The sequence below is a fragment of the Ptiloglossa arizonensis genome, chromosome 13 (assembly GCF_051014685.1).
Source record: "Ptiloglossa arizonensis isolate GNS036 chromosome 13, iyPtiAriz1_principal, whole genome shotgun sequence".
NCBI lineage: Eukaryota > Metazoa > Arthropoda > Insecta > Hymenoptera > Colletidae > Ptiloglossa > Ptiloglossa arizonensis.
The window spans coordinates 5,362,871-5,381,574 of record NC_135060.1 but is presented as its reverse complement, the minus strand read 5'-3'; the positions used below and the strand labels follow the sequence as shown (position 1 = coordinate 5,381,574).

The 18,704-nt window shown below is 40.9% G+C and overlaps 2 protein-coding genes and 1 long non-coding RNA gene across 4 annotated transcripts in view; all 3 read right to left on the bottom strand.

Annotated features, from left to right (window-relative positions):
• Window positions 1-1,296, bottom strand: part of LOC143154074 (uncharacterized) — a 52,150-nt gene extending 50,854 nt beyond the window's left edge. The window contains exon 1 of the long non-coding RNA XR_012993980.1: window positions 855-1,296. This is a non-coding gene — a long non-coding RNA (uncharacterized LOC143154074). The remainder of the gene's footprint in view (window positions 1-854) is intronic.
• A 193-nt stretch (window positions 1,297-1,489) lies between these two features.
• LOC143153813 (leucine-rich repeat, immunoglobulin-like domain and transmembrane domain-containing protein 2) lies at window positions 1,490-3,934 on the bottom strand. Its single transcript, XM_076325390.1, has one exon. The coding sequence runs from the start codon at window positions 3,583-3,585 to the stop codon at window positions 1,693-1,695; it is 1,893 nt and encodes a 630-aa protein (XP_076181505.1). The 5' UTR covers window positions 3,586-3,934; the 3' UTR covers window positions 1,490-1,692.
• Window positions 3,935-9,432: 5,498 nt separating this feature from the next.
• On the bottom strand, window positions 9,433-18,439 carry Me31b (ATP-dependent RNA helicase me31b). Of its 2 annotated transcripts, none has more exons than XM_076325861.1 (8): window positions 18,172-18,439; window positions 16,850-17,018; window positions 16,457-16,663; window positions 16,180-16,351; window positions 15,942-16,092; window positions 15,620-15,815; window positions 15,333-15,503; window positions 9,433-14,710 (listed from the first exon to the last, which is right to left on the bottom strand). In XM_076325861.1, exons 2-8 carry the CDS (start codon window positions 16,988-16,990, stop codon window positions 14,414-14,416), a joined length of 1,335 nt encoding a protein of 444 aa, XP_076181976.1. In that variant the 5' UTR covers window positions 16,991-17,018; window positions 18,172-18,439; the 3' UTR covers window positions 9,433-14,413. The 2 variants fall into 2 exon arrangements, with proteins under 2 accessions (XP_076181976.1, XP_076181977.1); XM_076325862.1 differs by lacking the exon at window positions 18,172-18,439 and adding an exon at window positions 17,980-18,111.
• Between the last annotated feature and the right edge of the window lie 265 nt (window positions 18,440-18,704).

Sequence of the window (18,704 nt, the reverse complement as noted above, 5' to 3'; positions counted from 1 at the left end):
GATCCATCCCTCCCTACCCCTAACACTCCCACCCCCACCCCCAAGCGACTTCGGATCGGTCGCACGGGTGATTCGTGCGTATTAAAATTAAAAACGACCACGTCCGAGTCACGGGCACGACGGGGAAGAATTGCAATTATTAGATTCTCGCGCGCTGCGTTACACCCTGGATCGCGCCTCCCCCGTTAAATATCGCGACGCGTACCCCCGTTAAGTACGCGTACGTCGTGTCGCGCGCGTTCGCATCCGTTATCCAAATTCTCTAATCGTCTAATTACATCCTCCGAATTGACTAGAAAATCCACGTCTAGTATTTATATATACGTATACATGTATATATGTATATACATACACATGGATATATACATACGTACATATACGATATATATGTATACGGCGGCCAACAAACGGCAATAGAAATTATCCTCCCGCATCAGTCTATCTACACATCCTTCGGAACATGCACTGCAGTCTTCGTGTTCGTTATCTTAAGAAACATGTGTTTTCTCTCTCTCTCTCTCTCTCTCTCTCTCTCTCTCTCTCTTTCTGTTTTTTTTTCTCTTTTTAACGGTAATACCTTTAACATTATCAACGTTCGCTTGTTTCGTTTTACGTGCGCGGAACAAGTTCACCGGATTCTTATATACGTGTGTGTGTCTTTATTATTATCGTATTATTATTCATTTATTATTATTATTATTATTATTATTATTTTCATTATCGTTATCGTTATTATTATTATTATTATTATTAGTTTTTTCCGTTACGTTTGTTCGTTCGTTCGTTCGTTCGTTCGTTTTTCATTTCTCTCTCGTCTGTCCGCGTTTCGACTTAGCCGTTATAGAAAGTATTACCCGTCAATATTGTGCTGGCGAGACCACCGAACGACGATCAACGTTGGGCTCCTCTCTAGCATGGCGCGCGTCATCGCTTCCGGTCGTTAGAACGTCGGATCCCTCTCGTACCTCGTGCACACGGAACGCCTCGAATAATCGCGTCGAGCATTATTCCTCGCGAGCAGGCGGATGGCAATTCGGTTTCATCGATCGGTCCCCGACGGATTCTTCGTTTTATGTGTTCCGTGCATTAGTCACGACGACACGTCCAACTATTTCATCGACCACTGTACGGTAAATCTCGCGACAAGTGGACGTTCGTTTCCACCTGGTGTCGGCTCGACGACTTCCCATTCCCGTACGGTATGTATGCACGGGTAGTATTCCCGTATGTAGCCCCGCGTACGGAACATCTCGAACCGTTTCATCGATCACACACACTCTCTCTTTCTCTCTCTCCCTTTCGTTTCTCTCTTTCTCTCTTTCTATATATATGTACGACTTGTATTTTATATATATATATATGTATATATGTATATATATATGTGCATATATATATATATGTATAATATATATATATACGTATACATATATCGGTACATATATATGTATATATATATATATTATATGTTTATGTATACGCAATCCACGTGACGGTTTCGACGTACGTGCGTCCCATCGGTTACACGCGATGGGAGATTTCTCTCTCTCGTAGTTTTGAGTCATCGAATCGTATTGTTCACTACCGCTCGTCCGGCACTGGACAGGACGTCTCTCAACAGTCGGTGTCGTCCTGGTGGCGTCTACGTAGCTCCAAGTAACGGTGCCGGGCGTCGCAGTAATGAAGCAGCGGTACCTAGACGTCGGTCCCGGTCCCTTCCTGGTAGCCCTCGTCGGGTGAACTGCGCGTCGAGCCGAGAACACGCTTCAACGCCGATACCGGCGGCAATACCGGCACTCCCTTCTGCCAGACGCGTATCTGCTTCGCGCCGGGCGGAAATTGCTCGGCCATGGGGGCAACCACGGCGAGCGCCTCCTTCGACGGATACGTGTTGACCGACACCGATGTCCTGCACGCGTCCCTCGCCTCCCACATGCAACTGGAGTAGAGGATCTTGGCGTCGTCCACCATCTCCATACGGCTGTAATCGGCCCCGCCGTACGGGGTGATGTCCTCCGCGGAGCCGCGTCGCGTGTCCCTGATCAGATCGGGATTGTCGATCGGCATCAACGAGGTGGTGGACGAGAAACAAGCACCGGGCGCCACCATCACCGTAGGCTGTTGACTCTGATCGTCGAAACGTCCGATCGAGCCGTACTCGTTGTTATCGGTGGTCTGCAACGAGGCGGTCTGCGGTCTCTGTACGTAGCTGAGACTCAAGGACACCGGTGGTTTCGATTCGACGCCGAACGAGGTGGTCTCGATCTCCTCGTGCTTACGACGAGTGGTCGAGGCGGCGGACGTTGGATTCTCGTTATTGTCACCGCCGCTACCGTCACCCGATACACCCTCGGCCGGCACCGCGGATTTCACGTCCTTCAACGGCATTCTTCTCAAACGTATGAACAACACGAGAATGATCAATAGTATCAATAGTATCAACACGACCAACGCGGCGGATATACCCGCGATCTGACCGGAACCCAGCGTCGACATCCCGGCGGTTCTCAGGGACACGTGAAGGGTGAAATTCGCCTCGACGCTACCGGCACGATTCTCCGCCACGCAATAGAACTCGCTCGAGTCCGCTTCTTGGGCGTTGGTGAGCACCAACGTGCTCCGTTTCCGAAACTGACCCTCCTCGAAGATCAGGATCTTCTGATAACTGCTGAACGCCGAATGGTTGGCCAGCAGCCTTCCGTTCCAATACCACTTCACCTTCGCCGGTGGTATCGCGCTCACGCGACACACGATACTGGCATTTTCGCCTATCGTCGCTTCGGCGTAACGGCTGGCTATCAAGAGTATCGGAAGACAGGCGAAATCGTCGACACCGAGATCGGTGAAGGTGCGGTTCAGTAATTGTTTCGGCTCGTGGCACTGGGGCGCCTGCAGGGTCGGTAGATTGTGCTTCACCAACCACATCTTCATCTCGCGCAGATGACAATCGCAGATCCACGGATTGTCGTGCAGCTCGATGCTGGTCAGCTTGTTCAACGGCTCGAAGGTGCCCGGGTGAAGGGTGGTCAACAGATTGTTGTTCAACTTGAGACTCTCGAGTAGTTCCAGGCCCCTGAAACCCTTCGCCTCGATCTCCACCAGCTGCGTGTACGATACGTCCAGCTTGACCAGGTTCGGTGTGTTCGTGAAGGCGTGCGAATAGATCCTCCGTAGGGGATTGTTCGAGAGCACGAGGTCCCTGAGGAACAGAGTGTCCGAGAAACTGGCACTGGGGACCACGGTCAATAGGTTGTGACTTAAATCTAGCTCGACCAGATTCGTAAGGCCCGCCAGTGCCTCGCTATCGATTCGGTCGATACGGCACTCGCGTAGGTAGAGACGCTGTAGATTCGTCAACCGTACTCGTACGAAGATGTTGCTCTGGAGAGTACGTATGTCGTTGCCGCTGGTGTCCAGCACCTGGGTCTCCGGATCGACCCACTCCGGTATGCTGGTCAGGGCGCGATTTATACACTCGACGGTACGCTTCCCGCTCTTCCACTTGCAGGAACACTCCTCCGCGCACTTGTCGCTGGTTACGATGCCGAGCAACGTCGTAGCGTAGAGCAAGAACACCGAGATATCCATGACGAGGTTGTTGTTTATTATTGTCGAACGGTGGTCCTGGTTACGGTAAACGTTGTCCACACCGTGTGTCCCGTTCGAGGATGCCAGAGCTTCGGCGTGACGCGTCAACGAGCGAGATACGTATTCGCACGGTCGAGAGAATCTTTCGCGCTCGCGCCCATTTTCCTTTCCTCGTTCTTTTTTACCTTCTTCTTTTTCCGTCCGTTCGCCGTTCGATCGACGGTGAAAATCCCTTTCGTACGACGAGACGGGTTCACCGTTGTTCGCTCTACGGTCGTTCAATTTTCCTCGGCGTCGATGTGTTTCTTTCGCGTCGCGTATCCGGCACGATCGTCGCCTCACCCTTTGTAGCAAAGTTTACGCGAGCCCTTCTCCCCGTGTAGTTCTTGCAGCATACCACGGCTAATTATGCAAACGAGAGGGTTGGGATTAAGTGGTCTCGGCTCGTCCATTCGTGAATCCTCCTGGCACGGCTCCGATGACTGCGCGACTACGTCTACTACCCTTCACCACCGAAAACGACTCCACGCTGCCGTGCGAACGACTATTTTCGGCGAACTCGCGAATCGACGAAAACCACCACCGTCTTCTTTCCTGTCTGGTTTTCCCGTATTTGTCGGTACTTGTCACACGCGCGCGCGCACATTGGGTTACATACGGTAGGTACGACGAGCAGGGCATACACCACGAGCGTTCTTACGTAAACGCGTTGATCAACGTGCCACTATCCGTGCTGCGCCGACTACTCCGAGGAACGACGTCGAAAGTAACACCCCGGTCGTGACGACTCCTCGTATACGTGGTCGTAATCGTGCTCGTAGTCGTAGTCGTCGTTACGTCGCACCACGAACAACAGATAACCGCGGAACACCCGAATTACTCGCGAAACCGTACTACTCTCTTTTCCTCTCTCTCTCTCGCTCTCTCTCGGTCGTTCTATCCATCTATCTATATATCCCTCTCGTTCTCTCTCTCTCTCTCTCGCTCTCTTTCTCTCTCTCTCTCTCTCTCTCTCTCGTTCTCTCTCGCTCTCTCTCTCTTTCTCTCTCTCTCTCTCTCTGTGTGTGTATCTCGCGCGCGCGTTCTCACTGCTATTGCCCGAGGCGTTGTCCGTGCTAGGTGATCTCCGTTTTTTTTTAGCCTCCGGTTTTATTTCCGACGAACGTGCGAAACACTCGAACCGATGGCGCGGACGCTCGTCGTGAAATGAGAGACTATGAAAAGCCCGGCACTGAACCGGAGAGATACCCTCTCCCGCCTTCTCTGTCTTTCTTTCGGTACGTCGTTGCACACTGCCAGGAGGGAAAACGCCGACGCGAAGTAGGGCGCACCCTTCTTCCACTCTGGGCAGACTATATACAGGGTGTACACACCACCACCGTGATTCCGAGCACCCCTTACGGCGCCTTTCCTCTCCTCCAGCGTCATCCACCAGCATCCTTCACCCCCTTCGCGGGCCTGCTGTTCCCTGCAAACCCACCCTCGTCGACCTCCCCGCCGAAACCCCCGCCACTCCCAGCCAGACAGCTCGTGCGCTTTCCATAGCGGCTCGGGTAGGGATCGTTTCCACTCCTACCACCACCGACGGGCAACCCCACCTTCGTGCCGGCGCTTTCCACCCCTCTAAATGGATACACGCCGGAGCGCACGGCGGCGGGCGCGCGCACAACATTACCAGCGCCACCCCACCGTGCCGCACCGCACCTAACCTCACCGCACCGCACCGCACCGCACCGCGCCGCTCACCGCGCCGCTCGCCGCTCGCTCGCACCAACCTCTATTCCACGTTTTCCTACGGAAGCCTCCTGACCTCGCCCCTCGCCCCGTTCCCCTACCCGCCGAAGCCTTCCCTTCTGCCGCCACCTTCAACCCTCCAACCCTCCCGTTTTTCGACGTATCGAATGCTACGTCACAGCGGCGAGATATACGGCTATTTCACAAAGTGGTTAAATGCACTGCCAGATTACGGGTCGGTGAGGCCAGGGGGTACGGAGAGTAGGGGGCAAACAGCCAAGCAGCGCCAGGGGTAAAAGAGAAAGAGAAAAGGCCGCCAACGATGGGGCTAACGGGTGCCGGCCACGATATCGTCTATCGGCCACCGTCAACTGCCGGAGGACTCTCCTCGTTTCTGGCTACTCTACGATCGGATCTGGAGAGAAGTCGCTTTACCCTTGTTTTTCCACCCGTCTCCCCATCCCTCTCTCTCTCTCTCTCTCTTTCTTTCTCTCTTTCTCTCGCTCGTTCGCTTCTCCATCTTCCTTTCGTGCCCCTTTCTTGCACGCTGTCTTCACTCGAGCGTTTACGCTCTCGAGAAGTCTGCGCCTGCTTCTCCGGCTCTCTGTCCCCTACTCAAGACGCGATGGGGAGAGGGTGGGCGGGGGGGTTGGTTACGGGGAGAGGGTCCCCTTCCCTTTCTGTCTGTCATCTCTCGTGGAAATTATACGGAAAATGAGGGTATTCCTTCGCAGAGGAAAGTTAGGTTCGGTCGAAGAACTTGGCGCAGGGGCGGGGAAGGGAACCGAGGCGAGGGACGGGGCAGGCTACAGGAGTAAAGGTGACACCGGCGACCAGAGATGACGAAGGACGCGCAACCGGCCCAACTGTGCGCGAATTTTCTCCCGGAGGACCTTTTAGAGGTAATTGATCGTCCAAAACCAATACACGTGTCTCACCACCGATGCCGCCGCCGTCGTCGTCGTCGTTGTTGCCGCTGTCGCTGTCGTCGTCGTCGTCCTCGTCATCGTACGCCGCCACGTGTAAATGCACCGTTAATGGACGTGGAACCTTTGCCTCTGTGCACGATCAAAGAACAACCGCCTCCTCCACCGCCCCCTCTAACCCCGGTAAGGACGTTTCTGTCGCGTTCGATCGTGGTCGTCCGACGCGTTCCTTGGATCTACCTGTGTGAGCCCCGCGATTCGTCCTGCTGGCACGGATGCGAGCCCCGGAGGCCCTCGCGCGTTTCCATTTTCCCGCGCGCACTTGCGATCCCGCTTTCGAGCATTTATCGATTTACGATACGGAAGGAATTACGGAGCACGGGAAGGGTGGACGGTTCGGTAGAGGTGGCGGATAGGGGGAAAATAGCGAAGAGGAGAAGGAGGGGGGGGGGGCTTACGCGAAGAAGAGAAACGTCGTAAAGAAAGCTGAAAGGGCAGAGGGCAGGCAAAGTAACGGAAAGACGGGACGCGGTAAGAACCGCGTCGGTTTCTCCACGGCTTAAAGTTCTCGGGGAACCCCCGTGGAGAGCTTTCGCGCGTCTCTGTCGGTTGCACTCGATGGCACCGTTACACAGGCCACTGACGCTGTTTAAGCGATTACTTAAAATCAATAGCGGTCGTTCATGCCGCGCCAACAGACCCCGATAGTATAATTCTTATCCGAAACTCCGCTTCCGCCTTTTTTCAACCATCGTCGCCGCCCCCTCCCCCTTTTGTTTCCACTCTAACTCCGACCCCGAATTCTCCATCACCACCATCGCCGTCTCTGGCTCCATACCGGCTCGTTCTTTCACACGGAATACTACCCCGATCAAAGCCAGAAGGGCGAGAGCGAAGTGAAAAAGAAAAAAAAAGGAACACGTCGAAAGTTATACAGCCGCCTCCGGCTGGATTTTTGCCGAGGGGTTTATCGAATTGCTGTGGGCTCTATCAGGATTTGGCCGGCTTACTGCATTTTTCAAGCACGCCCGACCGTACGATGTAACGCGGCCCGACACGCGCGCATTACGCCCGCTAATGCGATTGTTTTGTAGATTTACGGTGGCCAGCGTGGACAAGTATGATCGAGGAGCGAAAACTTATCACCGTCCGGGGGCAAGCAGGGACAGAGGGGGGACGTTAATTGCCCGGTTACAACGTGCGACGTGTCGCGATCTTTGTCGCGATAACGCGCGCCCCTCGCGACTCGTCTTTCCACCTATTCGAGAAACCAACTTCTTCGACGACAGTGCCGATTAATCGATGTTACGAAACGCGCTCGGGCGTGCTCCGAGTATGTACGCGGTGTTCAACAGATCGCGGGAATACAAATTGCCCGATTACGTTTCGCGCGACCAACGATCGAATCTTTTCTCTTCTCTACAACGAAATCGTACGGTACCTTACCGATTGGATTGCAAGCGTGGTGTGCACACAGTTGGTGCAACTGACCGAAGAGTTTACCATTAACGATACCTGGACTTTGCGAGAGAAAGAAAACTTTGAAAGTAAGATTTACGTTCAGAGTAAATTTACAACGATCGTTATGGATTTTTTGTACTCGAATTCTTGTTTTTTTTTTTTTTTTCTTAAAGAAAGAAAGTATCCAAGTTGATACGTTGTTTGTGCATTTTGAACATACGGAAAATTTTCCGTGCCTTCTACAATGGGAGGATGATCGAAAGGCAATTGTAATGTATATTTTTAATTCGATTCGATTCAAATTTGGTAAGAAATGACCAAGAGTCGGAGCATTATTCGAGCCAATTTTATTTCACGATCGAGATCGAGATAACATCGCGACTACTCTTTCCTTGTCGATGTTCCCTTGTTTTTTTACTTTACTTCCTAAAGGGGAACGGTAGCATCCAGTGAACTCGTGACTCGTGAAATTACTAGAGATAGAATTCGGTGAGCTTGTACCGTTGTCGCGTCACGAACGCCTCCAGAAATAGTAGCGTTCAATTTTTTATCGCAAGAATATTCGGAAATTTGGCGGGAAACAACAGTGATTAAAGTATCAGGTTGTTCGGAAGGTCGTTTCGTTTTTTCTTTTTTGGTGAAAATGAAACACGATTTTTTTTAGGGGTTAATTTCGTTCAGCGATTAATTTTCATTTAACATTGAAAATTAAAAACAAATAGGAACAATATCCACGACGAATCCACGTTTGAATAAAAACGATAAAATAACGTACTGTACTGAAAATATACACAAGAGTGTGCGTAAATATCTTTAACTTCCACAAGGAGAAATTATAATATTATTTCACCTTGGTAAAGAAAAATTCAAATTCAAATATTGAAAACGATTCGAGTCCTAATGTAAATCAAAATAAGATAGTGGATATGGATTTAATTTCCTTTTGGCGCCCTCTACGTTGCAAAGATAAAAACATACGGTTCCGTTAAAACCAATTAAGACAATCTCTGGTGTAGATTGGATAATTCTGTGAAAAATTTCTTTCATTCCTACCTATCGAAAGTAATAAAAAAAAAATTGTTGCGACCATTTTGTACACTTTCGAAAGTAATTGTTTGATCACATATTTTATACACTCTGGTACTATGGTCTATGTCGATCATCCGTAACCGAGATTCGCAATTAAGCTATACAGATAGATGAATGTAATTACAAGAACGGGATTCTATTTGCATGGTTCGTTTCAATATTTATGATTTCTCTGCAGAGATTATATTTTCCATTATCCGTTTCCAAGTGCTGTAAACTAACGACGGTTATTGAACGTTTTCAATCGACGAATACTTACATTCGCAAAACTCGCAACAATTTACCGTTTATAGACCGAAAGTCGGTTTAACGTTTCGAACAAGTGGTCGAAATTAAAATTCGTTTCGCTCGTCAAAAGAGAAAACCGTGACGATTTACTTGGGACAAAATACAACATGTAAAGTAATACAATGTTTTTACCGAATGTCCAACTTGTACAATTTGTTGAAAATTTATTTTATCATCGAAAACGTCGAGTAACGAGTACTTTACTCGGTTTAAATAATACTTACTTGGTTCTTTAAATTGTTTAGTTCTTTTCTTTACCTTACGATCACCCGTAAATAATAGTAAATTATTTGAAAATTAAACTAAATAAGATTCGATTAACAGGATGCCGGGAAGAAAAATAGATACGTCGTATACTGAACCGGAAATTTTATTAAGGACCAAATTTGCTTTGCTATTTTGTTCCTTTTGAAAACAAATTCATTGACATGCGTTTTCAATCAGATCGGGTCTGTGCTCGGAGAAATCAAAATAAAAAAAAAGATTCTTTTTCGTGATGTGGGCACAAACCTATCTTCACAATTGACAAATAAACATATTTACGTTCCTGGAGAGTAAGAGATATTTTTTGAAATTTTGTTCTCGCACGCGTGAAACTTTTGAAATTTCGACGAACGTGTAACAAATATATAGGGTGTCGGTTACACAAATGCTTAAAACTCTGAGATAAAAAAAAAGTTTGATCAACACATACGATCTTGCAGAGATCATACGTTTCTTTGTTTTTTGTATTTTTTCTTTTTTCTTTTTTCTTCTTGCTTCGCTTCTGTAAATTTTCATGCAAGTCGGCCAATACCGCGTACGTGTTTTATAATGCACAACACTTTTTATTGCTATACGAATCACAAGATCTTAAAGTGTACATACTCGCATATAAAACACTAAAAAACAAGTCCACAGTAATGTGCGACTTGCATTTACAAGAGTTCATAATTCAATTTTGTTTGTCAGGAAATAAACCGATTTGTTTGAGCGCGTCATAAAGGATTTTTTTTGCATCGTTTATAGATACGAAAATGATGTACGATTGTAATTACGTTTCCAATGTACCGTCTCTGTGGAGCATTCAGCATTACATGGAAATAAAATGGAACTTTGAAAGTAAATCACAACGATCATTATTAGATTTGATGTGACGGTACTTCTTGTACTCAAATTCTCGTTTTTTTTTTTTTTGTTCTTTTTTCGTGTTTTTTTTTTTTTCTTGCTTTTTAATAGATTCTTTATAGATTATTGGAGATCGAATTCCAATATCTCAAACGAGCTGCCTAAGCTTCAAAATATTTTTGGGGTGTTGATTCGAGGCCAATAGTTTTCCTTACGCTGTGAAAATGTATCATTATTATTATTATATATGTATGCAGCTCGTTGCATTGGTGTGAACCAATGCAGATTATGGTGAAGGTACGAAACCGTCAACGTAACATCTTCAATTTCGTAAAAGTTGTTCATTTTTTCCTTCACCTATACGAATTTAATCGTATATATTTAAAAGTTAATACAACCCTTTATGATGACCGTAAGGGTTTCCCATATATAAATATATATGTACCACTAAACCGGATGTTAACACAGCGCTTCCAACATTGCACTTTTATATCATAAAGGTGCCTTCGCAAATTGTTTCCACATCAAGGGTATTCTTTTCTCCAAGATGAGGTGCAGGAACTTCACTTGGAAATGTATATCTATGCGACAGACATGAGGGACCACTTACAAGATTTTCGAGAACAAAATCATTTCGATCGTTTGCATAAGCAACCTTCGACACATGTATATATGTATGTATGAATGTATGTATGTGTATATATATATATATATATATATATATACACATCATACATTTTTGAAAAAATTCAAATTCCACGTAAACACGGAGAATGGTGTAACTTTGATGTTAAAATTACTTATCGGTTTAACCATAGAATGAAATAAACACATATATACACACGCACACATACACACACGCGCGCGCGCGAACACACATATATATAGATTCCTCCAGTCTATACGCATAGCATTGCATTCAGCAATTTTTATCACCCAACTTCTACTAGAAATTTATATTTTTATCTCGCATGAATACCATTCTTTAAAAAGAGTCAAGATAAATATGATAACGACATTTCCATGATTAGAAACCTCAATGAACTTTCTGGCGATACACAGTTCGTCTCTTTAACATTCAATAGTTGTAAACCTGATAAATAAACAAATATCCGTGTACATAATACTTTACGAAGTAACTGCGACGAACGTTAAATTATTAGGACCGATTCTATGCAATGCGTGTAAATATTTGTTCAAATTTTATGATCTTTCCATTGGCACGTTCTTGACTCTTTTAAAGATTGATTAAAATATACTTCACAAAATAGATTCCATATCGGATCTAATGGTGTTTCAAATTATAATTCAGTAACACCGAGGGTATCACTTTCCTAGTCTGTACAACTTCGCCAAAAGAACCGTTAATAACTTTCACAAACATACAACACAAAAGCAAAATTTTGTGGTGAATATGCAGGAGAGTATTTGTTTTAGAACTGACACATCCGAAATACTGTTTGACTTATTGAATTACGTATTCCCGCATCGAGAAAATAAAATATGAGACAAAAATGATTATAATATTACAGTAGAACAGAATCATATGCGATTTTACTTTATCAAATATATCTAATTGGTGAAAATTTTGTTTGACAAGTAACATCGCACATGAGGAGAACGTAATAATTGATAAGAGATAGAGCCACAAAGAAAACACTAAATAGTGTTTTGTTTCTAAACTGTTATATAAATACAACGCTTACGTACGTAATTATTTCGATAAATCACTGCCAATTTTTGTAACTATTTCGTTCTTCCGCTTCAGAATGTACATTCCAATGCAGAAAAAAAATGTTTCGCACACTGATCCTCTATTATCAATTGGCTTTCTCCTATCGCTTCAAGCATCGTAATGCCTGATTCTCGCAACAATACGATGCGTGCTTTCATTACGATCAATTGTTGAGATTTCTTACATTAACGTATTCTCAGATCACATTCGTCTCAAACTGGCAAAAAAGTGTAAATCGATTGATAATGCGTTACACACTAATTCGTGTGTCACAGACATATTTTCCAATATTGAAACATCGTATGTATCAAATTATAATTTGCGTTAGCACGAAAAACGGTTTTTAATGCTTTTAATACTATAATACTAAATCACAGTATTCGTGCTCGAATGGTGACACAAGAGAGATATTCCGTATGTCAGTGATTAATAATTTTACCGCATATCATTTATAGAATAGAATTATAAAATGTTTGTGCAAGACGCATTACCCGAACACTAACGAACACGTTCGTAATTTTAGCGACGGGTAACAAAACAATGAAGAAAACAATCTCTCTCGCTTTATCCCTGATATGCATACAAGTCAGTGCATAGAATTCTCATATCAAATATTCGTATTTCACCAATGTATGGCGCGTAATATCATACTTAGTGATTGTGTTAACTATGTGTCATCTATATCAAACACTAAATCAGAAGTCAAACATTTTAACCAAGTGTATTTTATACCTGACTTTACATGGAACTATATACTGATTCGAAAGCTTAACATTTTTCTTCACGGATGTATACATGTAGAAACGTCCCGTCCAGTTTTACTCAATGGACATTTAAAATCATGATTGGCTTTTCATACCTACTTCGTAGGAAAATTTCAAATGTTCGTGCTTTCTGTTCCAGTAGTCAATTTTTTTCTCGTCATAAGACATCTCCCCTGTTATCAACCACCGGTAATGCAAAATATCCGTAAAAACTGATATTATAAGTCTAAAAGCATTCCAAACCGTTTTTCATCACTTTCATTAATATCTCTCATTGAAATTTTTTACTTCAAATATGAAATATTCTATTGCCTATTAATGTATACGCGTTTCGTTCCATAAACCTAGGTCGTCTTGGCTGGTGGTGCACTTTTTGTTCACAAGAATGTTAACAGTGTAATAGAAATTTGATTCAAAATCATTTCTTACGTGTCCTTACGTTGTTTTATTTGTACGGTTAACATGTACACGGTATCAAAGAGAAAAACCAAGAATAAAAAGGGATTCCATGATGATGTCCTATTATATTTTGGCAGTTATTTTATCTGTCGCAGAAAATGGTACATTATGCTATGTTATGTACACTTTTCTTTACTTTTGTAGATTTACCTAAAATATGCCTTAAGAGTAATAAAGAATCCTTGCTAGACAATTTCATTACTCGTACATTAGTCGATGTATCAATTTTGTAGCAGACACATAAATATTTAATAGAAATCATACATCGAATCCCTAACATCGACACAAATGCCACCAGCCAGTTATTTATAAAAAATAATTATATAAAACTAGTCAATTTTACAACCTCTGACGCTCAATCACGATTTCGTAAAAAAAATCAGATTAAGTTAAAAAAAAGGTTTCTATTACTGCTTTACAGAAAGAAAAATCTTGCTTTTTTGAAAAGTGATTTGAATTTCAGAGTTGTATGACAGCATTGACAGGTAGCAAAATCAAGCCATGATCAGATATTAAGATCAATATAATATTTAGAATTTGTAATTGTATATTTAAGGAGAATTTATATGTAAGTATGGTGATGCAAAAGTAATGGACACATGGATTAATATACAATATTCGGATACTCATAAACAGCGTTCAAGTATGAATTTGCTTCCATTCTGCTGTTTCTCCTTTAAATCACACATGCCATCACGTTTTTCCTTAAAGAACAAAAAAAAATCTTGGAAGTATGAAGCCATTGTATAAAAATTTACTATTAGAATGATGGATACTCTTCATGTAATATTTACAGTTGCGGTAAAATGCAATGATTATTATGTTACTCATTACTTGTTTACATATTGTGCTCTTGATAATGGCTTGACTCTGACGCACTTTAGATTATGTACATTTATATGTATTTATGTACAAAGAATGACTCGCACCGGCATTCGCATCACTTCATTCACTGAGTTCACTGTTTCATACTCAGTATGCCTTATTTACAAGTAATTCATGTTTCTGCTGCTTACTATGATGTTAATTGAAATTTTCAATTTTTTTTCTATATAGACCACTTCTTCATCTAAAAGTTCATAGCACTGTTTTGTCTTTATACACCATTAATCACACCAGACAATTCATTAGAGATTGAAGCAACATTTCACTCTATGAGTTCAAAGCATAGCAATGTATGCCTTACATGTACGAGTCACAATCACTATTTTACACTTTAAACTCTTTGAGCGGATGTAAAACTTCATCTTGACGATGTATCGAAACTACTTGGACACATTAACCTCTTCCATACTATTATTGTCTTCTGGTCTTGATACGTACAAACTTGGATCTATTACCTTCGGGATAGGTTTAATTTCTGTTCCAAGCTCTTGTTCGATACGATGTAAGTTAAAACGGTCCTCGTATGTGATTAGGTTAATTGCTATACCTAAGTGACCGAATCGTCCTGATCGGCCAATACGATGCAAGTATGTCTCTGCCATTTTTGGAAAGTCAAAATTGATTACGACGTTTACTGCTTGTACGTCTATGCCACGAGTAAATAGATCACTGCTCACCTGTAGATATACAAAAATCATATATTTGGGATTTTACATCTAAATTTAGTTTTTCTTTAACACTTTATTCACACTTTATTACTGTAGTAAATATTACAACTGAAGGTAATACAACTTGAAAATATTAAAATCCTTTACATAAAATGTTCAAAAAAAAAATATATATATATATATTTTGTAATGATTCTGAATGATTAAATACGGTTATTGAGATTGTCTCAATAACCTGATTTTATTATAATAATGCTCAATAATGCTCAATATGTTATGTTTATAGAAATTGCACTAGCTGCAAAATCATGCTACATATGAATGATAGCAACTATTTTTTTCAGACAAACTTGACAGATTGAGAACTATGAGAAACTGTTACAATGTTACAGATAAACAAGTTTGGCAAACAAATAGAATAAGGCAATCAAAGAATTATAGAGATGATGTCATATAAAGTCACTATAAATGACTACATATAACACTTCTGATTATTGGAGAGCAGCTACAAAAAAAAGTTATATACATCCAACATATAATGTGTTCAACAAAGATTGGGAAATATTCTCATAATGAATTTATATTGTATTTACTCTAAAATCATCTATATATGCTATTTGTTATTACTTACCAAGTTTCTGCATAACCCTGCTCTGAAATCATGAAACACGCGATTTCGGTGTGCCTGCGCCATTTTCGCGTGTATATAATAACAGCAGTAACCGAGATCTGTTATTTTCTTTGCCAGTAATTCAACGCGTTGCGTTGAATTGCAGAATATTATACTTTGTGTTATTTGCAACTTGAAAAACAAAATATAGTATTATATAACTAGATAAAAGCAATATAAAAAAAAAAAAAATGATACATGTTACATAAAATTCTCTAAAACAGAATACATGTAAAAAATAATCTTACCTTGGAAAACAGCGTATTAAGACAATGGACTTTTTGTCGTTCTTGAACAAAGGCATAATACTGTGTTACACCTTTCAATGTGAGTTCCTCCATTAAATTAATCTCATATGGATCTCTTAAGTGTTTCTCCATGAATTGTTTCACCGTCAGAGGAAATGTGGCTGAATACAGCAGTATCTGACGTTCATGCGGAAATCTAAACATATAAATGTATTTAATAAAAAGAAAATCGTTCTTTCAATTCTAACCTCCAGATATAAGTATAACAGAGTACTTATAATTATTCTTTAATTAAAACTATTTATTTGAATACATAATGTACCTAGAAATTACATGATCCAACATTCCTTTAAAATCTTGCGAGAGAAGCTTATCTGCTTCATCCAAAACTAGAATTTTACAATGTTCCATATTTGCAACATTCTTATCCATGAGATCAAGAATTCTTCCTGGCGTTGCTATTATTACTTGCACTAGATGCAGATATACCATAATTAAAAAAATATTTCCTAATTATCGTGATTAGGTATTAGATAAAAGAGTATGTTTAAAATATAGACCTTTCTGATAAATCCTCAGAATGTCATCCCGTAAGTTTGTTCCGCCAGTAGTTACCATTACTTTTATGTCCATGTGTTTTGCCAGTTCAATACAGATTTGTGATGTTTGAAGAGCTAACTCCCTAGTGGGTACAATTACCAATGCCTGGATTGTATCTTTTCGTGGATCAACCTATAATAATAAATTATAAGAAATATTAACGCAAATAAGACTTGAACAGAAAAACATAAACTCAATTTTAACAGTAGAATTTACAAATATACTCAGAAAGCATACCTGTTCTAGCACTGGAATTGAATAGGCCCCAGTTTTTCCAGTCCCATTTTTTGCACGAGCCAAGATATCTTTACCAGACAATGCAATGGGAATACTGGCTTCTTGAATTGGGGAAGGCTTTTCCCAACCTTTTTCAAAGATTCCCATCAATAACTCTCGTTTTAGGCAAAACTCCTCAAATTCATTGCCACGAGTATCAGTAACATCCTACAAATTTTTTAAGTTTCCTTAATAGTAGTTTAAAATGAATACATATAACTAATGCAAACAAATATATACAATTATATTTTTAGTCAAATTTAAATGAAAAAGACCAAGGATGTAGAAATAACATGTTAGATATAAGTTTTGTAATAAAAATAATGTTGTACATAAAAAGTATTACAAACTTACACTAGTTTTTATTCGTTTGTCCTTTGATGGAATTTTTAATTTACTTTTCCAACCTACATCGTCCATTTTGTCTATCTCTGATTTGGTAGTCAAAGAAGGACTTAGGACATGATTGGAATTCATGAGTGTTTCTGTCATCATTTTGGAAATGATAAAGTATATCTATTTCCTGAAAGTAAATTTTTATTTATAAATAAAATATAAATGTTAAGAAAATCTATTAAATTTATATTTTATAATGTTACCCATATGTATTTTGATATATTATGGTTAAGTATAGGAACAGTTATTTTATTATAAAAGATTTTTACCCATAAACCATTAATTTATAATACAAAAATTGTTTTAAAGATTCTACTTAGTATGTAACCGATAATAATGAGATATTAAAAACTTAAATTCACAATTATCAGACACAAATTAAATAGTCAATTACTTGTAGGACAAAAGGCAGGCAGCAAATATAAATGACCTACTGGAAAGTTTACAATAGAGTGTAAACATTACATGTATTCTCATTGGAACAGTACTGGTTTTTATATGCTTCAGTCTTACAAGAAATTATAAGAATTCTTGTTATTCGTTAATGACATTGCTCATCAAAAATTTGAATTCTGAAGAACACATATTCTTTTAAACACAATGATTTCACAATACATCCATACACATAATAAATTACAACACGCTGTAAAATATATTATTGAATAAGATGTCTAAAATTAATTTATAAACAGAAAATAAATATTGTAAAACCGATTATTTGAACAATGTAGAGTACGTAAATCAATAAAATAATTACTCCATATTGTAACAGTACAATATATTTCGTAATCTTTACGTAATTTCTAATCGAAACAAGCAGTCGTAATATTAAATTATTTTTAAATAAATAAATTTTGTAAACGAAAATCAGACGTGCCACATTCATGGTAAGAAGATATGTAACTTGCTTATTTGAAAAGTTGGCTTGAGATATTGGCAACATTTTCGAATAACTTGTATACGTACAAGCAACCGCAAAATTTCTTGATTTTCAATTAATATTAATCATACAGAAATTGTGTGGCATGATTTCAACATACTAAAAAGTCTCTTGATAAGACATTAATTTCAGGACACTTCGGTATTACCGTCAGACATACTCGAACAAGATGAAAAACAGAACAGCAGAGTAAAACCATCTGCGCAGAGTCAATCTGTCTCTCGATATAACGAGGCAAACATTTTTCAGAATAAATGTACATGAGAGAACGGAAAGTAAAAATATCATAAACGTGTGATCGCTTGTTTACCAAAGTACCCACAACTACAAAGCTACTTACCTTGAAATGGATGGATATCGATGCTGAGCAGAGCACTCGATTAGGAAACAACACGCCAAAATGGCCGTCCAATGTCAAGTTTTCTCTGTAGTACTTAACCGCTGCGTTTTTTTTTTATGAAGCACTAACACGGATTACTTGCTCGAAAAGCGTAACGCGTAATACGCGACACTATATTACGTTCTTTTCCGTTTGTAATATGAGACTAACGCACTGCGTCAAATGCGAGCGATAATTATTCCTCGTTGAACGTACACGACATGCGCCATGAAAGAGTAGAAACACTCAGACCAGAAACCGTTACATCGTCGCGCGCACTCTGTGGATGATAGCGACCAATTGCGTGCAAAGCTTTAAGACGCATTTTCAAATTCCCCTTCTCGATATTGCTCGAGCAATACCGCTTGTTTACCGTTACATCAAAATTTGTAATTACAATTATTAGAATTTAATAGGAAAAGAGCATAGAAATGTAAATGGATAGAAATTAATATTTTTCTGCTTATAAAATTGTGATTTATTGCACAAACACA